The sequence below is a fragment of the Lottia gigantea genome (genome assembly GCF_000327385.1).
Source record: "Lottia gigantea unplaced genomic scaffold LOTGIsca_161, whole genome shotgun sequence".
NCBI classification, from domain to species: Eukaryota; Metazoa; Mollusca; class Gastropoda; family Lottiidae; genus Lottia; species Lottia gigantea.
The window spans coordinates 351921-364829 of NW_008707986.1; the positions used below are offsets into that span (position 1 = coordinate 351921).

Consider the following 12909-nt stretch of genomic DNA (forward strand, 5'->3'; position numbering starts at 1 on the left):
AGTTAAATCACAATACTCCGGGATTTCATTTCTTACATCTTGCTTTTATTAACAACGAATAACTTCTTTCATGCTAGGTGCAAAGAATTCCCAAAATTGCTCTATCGCGTATGTCAAGACCATGAAAATATCATCGAGAAACGACCATAAAACAATGTGTCAAATGGACAAAACAGTAATTGTTTTTGATTAAGGTTCGTGTGTTTTTCAAGTCCCTTGATATCTAATTAGTAGGAAACGTCAGTACATCTAGCCCCATAACCACAAAATACACACCGTATGTGGGTGAAACTGCGTCTGCGTAACTACACAAAGCCAGAAAGGCGCACGATTAAATTATTTAAAACAGGAAATTTTCCGAAGGAAGCAGATGGACGTGGGTTTGATCTCTCCCGTATAAACAACCGAACAAACCTAGAAGTAAATATCCATCTCACGGGTATTCAACCAATCTTTTAGTTCAGTCATACATTGGTTCGTCAATTATCGTGAAAAAAACTATCAACATTAATACCTGAGGTAGGACTTCTATTTTTATCTTGTAAGGGACATGGAATAGCTTTTTGGATACATGAGAAATGATAAACCCGGGTGTTTAATTTCGAGTTACAAAAGAACGAATTCAATACCCAACTAGTGAAAGAAAAAGATCTGTGGTACTTTATGCCCTGAATTTTAAGCTTTTGAATGTGGTTACATGTTTTAGGTCTGAAAATACCTGCTCACGAAATACGGCCAAGAGATATCACTCTTGGATGCTTCATACAGCACTTTAGTTCATGATTCATCATTATTTTTTAATATAGTGTTGAAAGTATTAAAATAAATTTTAGCTCTTGATCTGTTGAAGAGTTTGCTGTCATGCAAGCAATGAAGATGGTCGATTTTAGACGAGCTGTGATTGGTGGATTCAGTCTTGGTATAAATCTTAATGGAGAATACAAAATTGTGATCTAATTTTAATTAGAGTGAATGTTTACAAGCTAAACATTGAACGTGTTTCGAAGAACAAGGGAAATAACTCATTTGAATATTTTCTTCAATTTTTGTGATTTTTGGAAGAGTCTTCTTTTGATAATTATATCATTATATCATCAAAGCTAAATATTGGCCTATTACCTTAGGAAATATATGTATTGCATGTATATAATTTAACGGTACTGAGTTACAGAGCCACCAAGGACGCTGCTATACTTGGAATGAAACCGAGGTCAAAAGGGACACGAATGAAATTGCTTCAGCAAATATAATATGGCTAGCAGCTAAAGACGCTGACGGTTTCGAACGTGTAATTCTCGAATACAGCATCAGCATCAATACAAGCTAAAAAAGTAAATTGATTGAGCAAAAGTTTTTCGGGTCATAGCCATGCGACGCAATGCATTCAGCAAGATTTCAGACCAGTATTTGCTACTGGTTACCAAATCTACATGAAAAGTACCAAGAAGGGAAATCCATACTTACGCATGATATTACATTTCGATGGCTTGAATTCTGAAGGATTAAATGCTTTTAATGGTATTATTTCTATGCATCATATAGTGTATCCTAATGAAAGCATAGAAGTTCGAGTTACGTATTTTGAATACATTGAAAAAATTGTATAGAAAAAGTGGCCGTCAATCGATATTACCTCCTATAATATGTCAAAGTCATACCCTGCTCGGCTTCCAATCGATGCTCAGTAAAAAGGGATCTCTTAAATTAGCGGAGTTTTCATTCAACATTTCTTTATGGAATTATCAGTCCAGATAAATACAAAAGAATAATTCCTACTATGTAGTTTAATAGTTCCGTAATAGTTAAGTTCCTTTTGATAAAGTTTATTAGTGACTCTAAGCGCGTCATATCTGCAGTTATTCTTCTGGATTACGCGTTTGATTCAAATGTTAAGTTTAAACATAAAATTGTTGTTAAATAACATTTTGTTAATCTTAAATCACTGCTATTATTGTTTATTTTAACGTAAAACAAACATCTTGGACCTCATTTTCATTATGGATTACAAATGAAATGAGGTCAAACGTCCTATCTTTAGCAACAGATTAAAAGAGAATACTTCAAATGAAATGGGGTCTAACGTGCAATCTGTTGGTTTAATAAAGTGGACGACATGTTTGGCATGGTGAAAGCCACTGATGACCCCCACCAGCATCTGAACCATCTCGATAGCAAGGACACTCGCATCAAATTCACAATGGAAACTGATTCGGAAAATCAGCTCCCTTTTCTAGACCTTCAGATTAAGACAGTGGGCACTACCGGAAACACACTCACACTGAACCTCAACCCTCGTCACCACCAATTCGAATTTCTATCCCCTTCGTTGGCAAGTTATCCTACCAAATCAGAAGAATGCTGAAGCAAATTGTTGGGATTGAAACCGTGTTCTCATCTGGTCGAACAATCAAAGATATCCTTCTTGTCAATAGGAAACTTTAACCAACTATACCCCAAGGACCCAACGGCTGCGTGTAGAAGTTCACTTGTTCCTGTGATCAATAATATATTTGTATAAATAAGCCGCCCTGAATCTAAGAACTACAAAACATTTATCCTTAGCCCCAACCCAAACATCTGTAGTATCAAAACACCTAAAGCACAATCGAAGACACAAAATTAAACGTCCAACATCAAAGCCCTGAGCCAACGCCAAATCAACAAGAAAACCAGACAAATGAACGAAGCCATTCAAATAAGAAGACATCAACCCCAGCTAAACAGACACAGGTGTCTATCTATATCTAACATGCATATAACCCTCCCACCAAATAACTAACCTGCAGGATGGTTGTAGACACCGAAGGTAGCCAACTTAAATTATCTCCGACCATCCATTGAACGATTTCAACGAAATCTTAGCTGCACATATTTTTTTCGAATCAACCACTCCCTACGTGGTACTAGAACAATGCTTCTGTCTAAATCCACGTGGACACCCCCACAGGCCGCCATCCATCCTGAAATTTGAAAGCATTTGAGAGTATTTGAAAGTATGAATAGCCAATAAAACACCTATAAAATATCACAGAAAGGTCACATAGTGACAACAAATAAAAAAGATAAAAACCATATCACAGAAAAAGTCATTTAATGACTACATAAAAAACTATAAACAATATCACAGGCAATACACCACATGGTGGTATTAAAAACCAACAATAATTAATCTATTCAAAATTTAAAATAGATACCTGCTTGTCTTAAAAATACCACCATAGTGTATAGAAAGGATCAAAATCCCCATATTTAGACCTTAGTTCAAGAAATTTAGACTTGAAGACAAAAGAGCTTGTCTGTGACTTCTTGTTGCTCGATAGACTAAAGTCTATCTGAAACGGAGCAATCGACTCAGGTGGACATAGTGACAACAAAAGAAAACCAACAAAAAAGCGATAAAAACCATATCACAGAAACAGTCATTTAATGACTACAAAAAACACCAAAAACAATATCACAGGTAATACACCACATGGTGGTATTAAAAATATTTAAAATAAACAATGACTAATCTATTTAAAATTTAAAATAAAGACCGGCTTTTTTTTAAAAATTCACAACCCAGAGAAGGTTGCGCAAATAATTGATGTACAGATCCAAAACGGTAGTGCTGGGATCTCAAAAGTTTGAGATGCTTGCACTCAATCAGAGTGTGTTTCACTGTCAGGCGGATCTGGCAGTGCTCACAGACTGGTTGAGACTCTCGCTTGAGCAGATAACAGTTGGTGATGTGAGTATGTCCAAGCGAGAGCGACACAAAACAACTTCATTTCTCCTGTTTGCACAATAGGAGGAGGGCCAGCCTTCTAGGAGAGGCTTAATGGCATGAAGCTTGTTAGTGTCTGCAGCATCCCATCTTTGCTGCCATCGGATGTATGGTATCAAGCTCTTTGATATAGCATTGACGAGCCGAACCATACACCTGACACCCATAATCGTGCTTGGAACAACAGTCGTAGGTCTTCCAAATCAGTCTGAGATAGGATTCGTAGGTCAATAGGTTCTGTTAAACAAATCAATATCTTCGGCGTAAAGTACATCTAAATATTATCCATAAATATTATCCATAGCCCGCGACTAACATTAAATCATAATATACAAAACATATTAGAATGAGTGACAAACATTACCTCATCTACTTCGACAATTAGTAGAAGTCACATTAACATAAGATCTAAAGAATAAAATATAGTTACGAGTTTGTGGAATAGGACCACAGAAGTAAGCAGCGCACTCCAACTATCTCACATGTGGGTACTGGGCCACTGTAGCCAATTCAAGCTTTATACCAGCAGGTATCCAGATCCAACCAATAGAACAATGCACGAGTTTATTAAAAACCAACCACCGAACAAATAATTACACCATGTGATATACAACCTCTTTAGACAGTACAATCAAATGCATTACTTACTAACCGATATATAATAAAACACAGTGCACATCAACTGAATTTCAAAACTATGATGTAAGTCGATATAATCCCAGAAAACTAAAATAACGAACGTAACATAATTGCAACAATTACTAAATTATGTAAACCAAATATAGCAAAACCAGAAATAGTTTACCAATATAGATTTTATAACCTATAACCGCATACTAAGCATTAATAATACAGAACGTGTTTCTAACAACCTGTATTAAATGTTACATGGTACAAAATTCATACTGTTACAAATTTACAAAGCTTACTATTCCTTTAAACAAGTAACTGCAATGGGCAACTAACAATGGATTTAGGTTTTCGAAATCCAAGACCGTCTGCATGCATTTCTCTGAACGTAGAGGATTACACCTTGGTCCAGTGCTACGCTTGGACGGTGCTGCCATTCCTGTTGTACAGGAATTTAAATTTTTAGGTCTTACCTTTGACTGCAAGCTTTCTTTCCGTCCTCACATCAAAATCCTCAAGAACAAAAGTCTGAAAGACCTCAACATACTGCGAGTCTTATCCAATACTGACTGGGGAGCTGACCGAATTGTCCTCCTCCGATTATATCGAGCTTTGGTTCGTTTCATGCTCGATTATGGGTGTCATACATCATCAAGGATTTAGAATCAGTTTAGGTGCATTTCGTACAACTCCAGTTGAAAGTCTGTGCGTCGAAGCAAATGAAACCTCATTGTACGACAGACGGGACAGACTTTGATTACAGTACGCCATTAAAATAGCATGTTACCACATCATTCTGCTTACCGCCCCGTATTTAGACCTTTCTTTGAGAATTTGTATGAGGCAAAGCCTCGAGCTATTTCTTCTTTTGGTGTCCGCATTCAACCCTTTATGTCAGCGGCTGGTATCAGCCACGACAGTATTGTGGACTTCATAATGACTACATCTCCACCTTGTTCGATTGCTCCGTTTCAGATAGACTTTAGTCTATCGTGCAACAAGAAGTCACAGACAAGCTCTTTTGTCCCCAAGTCTAAATTTCTAGAACTAAGGTCTAAATATGGGGGTTACTCACCTTTCTCTACAGATGGATCTAAGGATGGTGACAAGGTAGCAGCCGCTACAGTTACACCATCCAAAGTTCTGTCTGTAGCTTTACCATCAGCAGCCTCCATTTTCACAGCAGAACTCATTGTCAGTTTACAGGCCATTGAGTTCTTTCAGTCCTCTACATCATTAAAAGATGTATTATATTTTCTGATTTTTTGTCCTCATTACAAGCTATTAATGACATTCAGCTTGTACACCCCATATCTCCATATGGATATACGGGGAAATAATCAGGCAGATGCGGCGGCTAAGGCTGCTCTGTCGCTGCCATTCCCAAATAGAGACTGCAGTTTTCAACTGATTTTAATGAATTTTGGTGTGATCATTTATATTGATGAGATCTTGGACAAATTCCAATTTGATATTTCGATGAACGGCCTTTGAGTTATTGCACTTCACGTGGGAAAAACGCGTCAAAATTTGTTTGTGAACACATTAGAGACTACATTTTTCAATTGATTTTAATGAAACATGGTGTTATCATGTATTTTAATGAGATAATTTGATGTATTTGGGTTGTTGATATTGACTTTTAAAAATTTTGAGGAATCTCTCAGCATAAATAACTGGCAGTAAATATATATATCATTGAATTCAAACTATTAAAATTTCTTAAATTTGAGACAATTCATACTTTAGTCACCAAAGACTGTTTTATCATTTCGGACAGCTGCCAATGGGCGTATGTTACCTTGCCTGGCAAGCTATCTTAAATATTTTGTTTGCTTTTAATACCACCATGTGGTGTATAACCTATGAGTTAGACGCTTGCTCGCTAACCTGAAGGTACAAGGTTCAATCCCGGCATGTGTCCAGATAATACCTTCGGATTTTTCAACCCGGTTTCCCCCTATCAGTGATGCAGGTACGAGGGGCTGACATGGAAAAGGCAGTCGTTCGGATGTTATATATTGTTTACTGTTTTAGTGCAGTGCAAATTTCAGCTTTCCAGCTCTGATAGTCTTCGAACGGAAGCCTGTCAAAGTTTTGGTCTTAACCCCAAGCAGTGCAACTAGACTCTATAGGCTGACTGCCGACCCCCACCCCTGAACTAAAATGGCCATTACTTCGCCAATTGTGACCCCAGAGGTATAATTGCAAATGAATATTTTTTTTTTTCGAATTTTACCTTCGCTTGTTTTCTAAGAAGGCAAAATGCCACAGACTGTCTGTTACTGTTTGCTAGTCAAAATAGTGGTCCATTATTTGTTAAATGTAAATTGGCACCATTTTGACAAACCGGAAATGAGCGGTGGCCAATGGCTCTGTTTCGATTTCTTCCATTTATGAGCTTTAATGCTTATCTGATATTGCTCAAACTTTTATGTTAATTACTTCGCGCTAATGACTACAAGATAGCAATTGAAAAAAATCGACAATTTTGACTTTTGTCGCTGACTTTACTTTTCGAGCTCCTATTTTAGAGTTTTTTTAACCTTTTTTCTAACTTCTACAATTCTATTTCGATCAATCTGAAAACTTATATAGAGATAGACACTTTTATTGCAAACAAAAACTAATTTTCGAAATTTCGATATCACTTCCGGTTTTCACGCTATTCGCTTCTAAAATATAAAATTCAACTTCCGGAATTTTGAAGATATTTAAAAAATTATTTTTGCAATATGTTACAAATGGTCATACAAAAAACTTCAAATCATAAAATCCGACCCGGATGTAACAGTGTAGCCGCCATATTGGTATGTCAAACTTTTGTAAAATTCAAAATGGGGCCTCAGGGTATAGAGCGCTTTTCATAACGTTGATTTTCCTGGATATCACAATCAATTGCGAAAAGAAATTTGGAAGCCGATTTTTGAATTTCGATTTTGCTTTTCTTTTATTTCCGGTTAAAATTTTTCGGTAATGTCCAAAATGTTAAAGGGACCTATTTCGTGACCTTGACCTATGGTGACTTTGTGACTTGAACAAAATTTGTTACTCTTGATTATATCTATCCAGTGATATACACATTTGTGCTGTGCACTGTTTACTTCCGATTTTATAGCCGATTGAAAATTACGATTTTTATCTTCAAAGAGCTCTGACACGTGACCTAATTTACATACATCAAAAATTCTTATTGAATCTTACTAGTGTTCATCTGCCCTTTGTAATGATATATAACACTAGGTATTTCAATCAAAATTGCGCTTTTTAATATTTGAAAATTTTGTACTTTCTTCTATAGTAACTGTGCGTAATTTTCTTTAAATCGAAATGGGCTCTAAGGGGGTTATCCAATTTGGGTAAATTTGATATCTATGGTATCTACTATCGATTGCTAAATAATATTTGAGAACCATTTTTTGAATTTTGATTTTGCTTTTTATTTATTTCCGGTTGAAAAATATGAATACTTTGTAGGGTCGTATATCGTGACCTTGACCTTTGATGATCATGTGACCAGAACAATTTTGATAGCTCTCGACGAGATCTATCCAATGGTATATTAACGTTTATTGTACGGTGTTTACTTCCGATTTTAACGCTATTTGAAATTGATGAATTTTTTCTTGAAAAAGTCGGTTTCCCTCTTGTAAGTTTTTTGTGGACTAAACGATAAAGATAGTTTGCTCCCTTCAACTGTTGTTGAATGCAATGTGAGTTGAAGCGATCTGTCGAATATGCTTTGCGTTTGGGCGATCTATATCCAGTTAATTATGATAGGAAATTATGTTACTGTTACGATACTTTGCAGCACAGTTTTAAGCGTGAAATCAAAACTGTTACGTACTGCTTCAGAACCACGCGAAGCCTGTGGATCTAGTTTTTGTTGCAATTGAAAGTTTAACATGTCCCCCCTATCCATTTCAGTCAAAATCGGAAATTCGAAATTTTTTTTAATCTTCCGAGAAAATCGACTTTGAGGTTGCACCCGGAGGGGGGGGGGGGAGAGATCTATGGAAATGTGGAACATAGCATCTCCAGGTGGGCTGCACGCATGGCAGTAGTTTTTCGGCATCTGTGACACATAGCCCACTTCTCCATAGGCGTCCCATGTGACCGAAAATTCTAGAGTTGGCCCTGGAAGTGGAGAAGGAAAGGTGTCAGAGACTTGCACTACTCCACGGTTCAGTGTCATCGGCAACTCATTTCTGTCGCTTATTCGAAGTACGCGGCAAGCCGAGCTCTATGCTCGTGCAGCGATTCATTTCGGTTTCTGGGGACTTCATGCAGACACATACAATGCAAATACGGCTGCATTTTCAAGTCCCATGTTCCCTCCGTCTGCCTCAAGGGTATATAGAGAACCTCGTTTAATCCCAATCAGAGGCGATCAGTGAAATGTCCTAAGCAGTGAGATTACCTATTTAAGATATACAGAGGACGATTATCACGTAGTAATTGGAGATTATCGATCACTTGTAGGCAGTATCATGCATGCAGCCAGCCTTCCTTAGTCTGCTAACCAATGAGATTGGTCGTGGACATAACAATCTTTTGTCTGCAACCAATGCCATTTGAAAGGGGGGTTTACCTCGTCAATAGGAATCCATATAATCTTTATTTGATTTGGTTACAACAATATTTATTTACAATTCAATTCACAAACGTTAACTTGTCATCCAGTCCTCCATAGCCCCAGTTAATTTCCACAATAACACCCCCTGGCCGACATCATTTAAGTGAACCCCGTCGGCCCGGAGGACTGACGACAAGCAGGGGTGGCTAAAACGATTCCCCGAGAAAGTATTAACATACACCACATTACTCATTCTTCTCGAAATAGTCTTGAACCGCTTGTTAACTGTCCGTACAACCCTGTTGTATTTGATAACATCAGACCAGCCTCGGGGTTTGAGGCGCTCATACAAGTTTATGATGAACACAGGCTTCGATCTTCCGATTCTCCTGTGGATTAATTCCAGAAGTCGACGCATGGAACACACGTGGTATGACATGGGCACCTGGGGCTTCACTTCATTGCCCCCCACATACATAAATACCATATCGGTGTCCATATCAATCAAAGAAACCTGAAATATATCACAAACCAATAATTAATATAGTATTACATGTCATTCCGTTAGTAGGCATAATGCGATGACATGTCTGCTGGCACCCAGTGGAAACACCAAACTCTGATTGCAGGCGAAGAGGAATGAGCTAGTTCCCTATGCTACTGATAACATAACGTACCTGTGCTTCAGTTTCCTTGTACCCGGCACCACCCTTGCCCAGAAACTGTATGGTGTAACCGGGCTTGAGTGGTTCCCGTCTCTCCTTCAGATATCCATCAAGGCGTCGAACGAAAGAAGATCCAATAAATGTTGCTTTCCAAGCTTGAGAATTGTCGATGTAATGACACAGTATATTAGGGGAAGGCTTGGTATAATTAAATGGTTTCTAAGTGCTTATTGCATTGAACTTTTCTAAGTAAGGGATTACCTCATAATCAATGAATTGATTGGAAATTATCTATCAGTTGTCTTAGTATAATGCATTAGATTAGCCTTTGAACTTGTCACTTAAGCCAGTTAAGGTAGTGATACTCATTACCTATACCAACATTACAGAGCTTGCAGAATCTTTCATTTCGAGGAATTTCGACATGGACCGACCTAACCCCAAACAAACCAGGCCTTGCAGCTCGGGCTGTGTTTATTTTGCCTAAAAACTGCACAGCGCAATTGAATAGCGCGGAATAAAGAAGGTTGGCTTGGTATGGTTAAATGGTCTCTGGTGCTTATTGCATTAATCTTGTGCCATAAACATATACAAGCTGAGGCAAACAATGCATTTCCGTTATTCAAATGACTCAGAATCCTTTATAAGGCCGTTCGCAACGCTTATCGTCATCATAGAACGCGTTTTCTTGGTTTCCTTTTGTATTGAATTTGTTTATAAGAAAAAAGGATTAAAATGCTTTGTTTTTCGAGTATTGGCAATACTTACAATTTATTATCGATTATCATAACCTGCAGTAATTGTATCAGATATAAGTGTTCGTAATCACCTAGTCTACACATTACTTATATTTGAGCTGTAGAGTGTAGAACTGGAGAAAAGGTGGACCGAAACACGTCTAACCTTACCTGGTTACCAATTTCTACCAGACAACCGACATCGTTTCTAGAAGTAGAATTTATATCAGGAAATGTGATCCTATCCAGATACTTACCTTTCTAGACAAACTTGTCCCATAATTATGTTCTGTTACTTGTTAGATATACGCTCTAGCAGGGGTGTGATATATAACACAAGATATACTAACATTGTTCTCTGTAACAAAAAATATGTAATTTTCAAGTCTTTTCATTTTATAAATGCAAGGAAGCAAGCAACAATACACATCACTTGGATCACTATCACAACAGTGTCACCCATGTCCTTCGGTCCGTCCGCAATTGCTCGTAAACACTCTAGTAGGAAGCACAATTTTTGGCAGATTTTGACGAAACTTGGTGGGAATATAAGACTGTCCAATAATATATGGGAATATAAGACTGCACAATTTTGGCCTATACTGTTTTTACGATTGAATTTAGTCTCAATTAGTCTATTATCTAGAAAAAATATTTCGAATAGTATGATAGTCTCACTCTCTCAATGTAATCCCATTAATCTTTACAGTTTTTTCTATAACCTACAAACAAATTAAATTGATCTCATGCAAATGAAAATTACAATTTCATCCGATTAATTTTAGTTAAAAATTATTTTTCCTATAAATGATAAACTTTTGAAAGACTTGAAATTTTGAAATTTAGTAACATTTTCAGAATTGCATTCCTCGAACATTGTCAAAGGTGTGGAATTGAGGTCATGAAATGGAGGCGTAAATTGGCGTCACCCATGTCCGTCGGTCCGTCCGCAATTGCTCGTAAACACTCTAGGAAGCACAAGGATTTTAACGAAACTTGGTGATATCACCCCAGGATGAACACTAATGAAAATCAGATAAAGCGAAAAATATTCAGTGTGTGTTATTGCCCTTGTTCTTGAAAACTCGTTCAATATTTTAGCTCGTAAACACTGAAAGGCACAATTCACACCAGATTCGTAAATGTTATTCAGTATGGCCAAAAATGCAAAAGAGAAGGTTTAATATTTCATACAGCTAATTGTTACTGTACTGCCAAATAATTTTAATTCAAAATCAAAGCTGCCAGTGGGTGTATATTACCATGCCTGACAAGCTATCTTTAACCTTGAAGCAGTAACAAATAAGTTTGTAAAGGAATTTCACTTTATCTTTCCACGTTTGACCTATGTTTTAACATTCCTATGACATCATTCCTTAGTGGACGTTGGGTGATCATTAGAAATTGGTTTTTTTTGGGAGGGGGGGGGGGGGGGTCAATTAATAACCCTGTCCTAAGGCTTAAAATGGATTTTAGTTAATATATGTAGGCTTATCTAAACGACGCAACTATAATTATATTTCAAACTCAATGTGGATCAAATGATTGGAGCCCTGGTGAATTCTCAAAAACTAAAATAAAAAATCAATCGTACTCAAAACTTTTGCTGCGACACACAAAAATATCTACTATTACTCTAAATCATTCGCAAACGAAATTTATTTTACATGTGTATCGGATATTTATCTACTATTACTCTAAATCATTCGCAAACGAAATTTATTTTACATGTGTATCGGATATTTCTCAAACCGTAGTATCAAATGGTCTTTCTTCATTGTTTTTTTTACATATCTTTCATGGTAGAATCGAAAATTTTAAATTTTCTCCGATATCATCCACTCTAGTGATCATCTAGAGTGCAGTTTTGAGGTTTTGGTCAGCATATCACATTTTGGACACCGAACCGTAAGAGAGTGCTTTATTGATCCAAAAGTTACATGTGTTTGATCAAAAAAGGAAATTAACTTAAGTTCGCACTAAATCCAAATTGTTAACTAAAACTGTTAACAGCTCACAACGTGGTAACGAGACCTCAAACAATGACTTTTGAGCCTCTTTATACCTTTAGCCTGTTAGCTTTCAACCGATGTGCTTTTAAGCTACAATTTGTGAACAAGAAAATAAAACTTGTACGAGTCATCTCCCTTGAAGTCGAAATCGACACAAGTAAAAAAAGAAAAACACTAACAAGGAAAGAAAATCACAATTAAGACTGGCACGTGCAACAACTTGTCATTTCTCGTTGACTGTTTATTTAGGCGGACGGTTTTCGTCTTGTATTTTTCTTTCTTCACTTTTTCCCGCTGTAATTATATGTTAGACACAAATATATTGAGGCGAACGGTTTTGGTCTTTTTAGTTTCTTTCCTCAATTTTCCTCGATACAATTTTCAGCCCAACATATAACTATTTATGGCTCTAAGAAAACCTGTCCATTTTATGAGGCAGTCGTCTGGAATCTGAAGAGATATTTAATGGTGTTAATCGACTCATGAAAAGTTGTCGATCGTAATTACTGACCTCAAAAAATGA

General features: G+C 36.9%; 1 protein-coding gene across 1 annotated transcript; it reads right to left on the minus strand.

Moving 5' to 3' along the window:
* Window positions 1–9063: 9063 nt before the first annotated feature.
* Window positions 9064–10654, minus strand: LOTGIDRAFT_173498 (hypothetical protein; the record flags this gene model as incomplete). Its single annotated transcript, XM_009051240.1, has 4 exons — window positions 9064–9486; window positions 9650–9835; window positions 10546–10582; window positions 10632–10654. 4 exons carry the CDS (start codon window positions 10652–10654, stop codon window positions 9064–9066), a joined length of 669 nt encoding a protein of 222 aa, XP_009049488.1.
* Between the last annotated feature and the right edge of the window lie 2255 nt (window positions 10655–12909).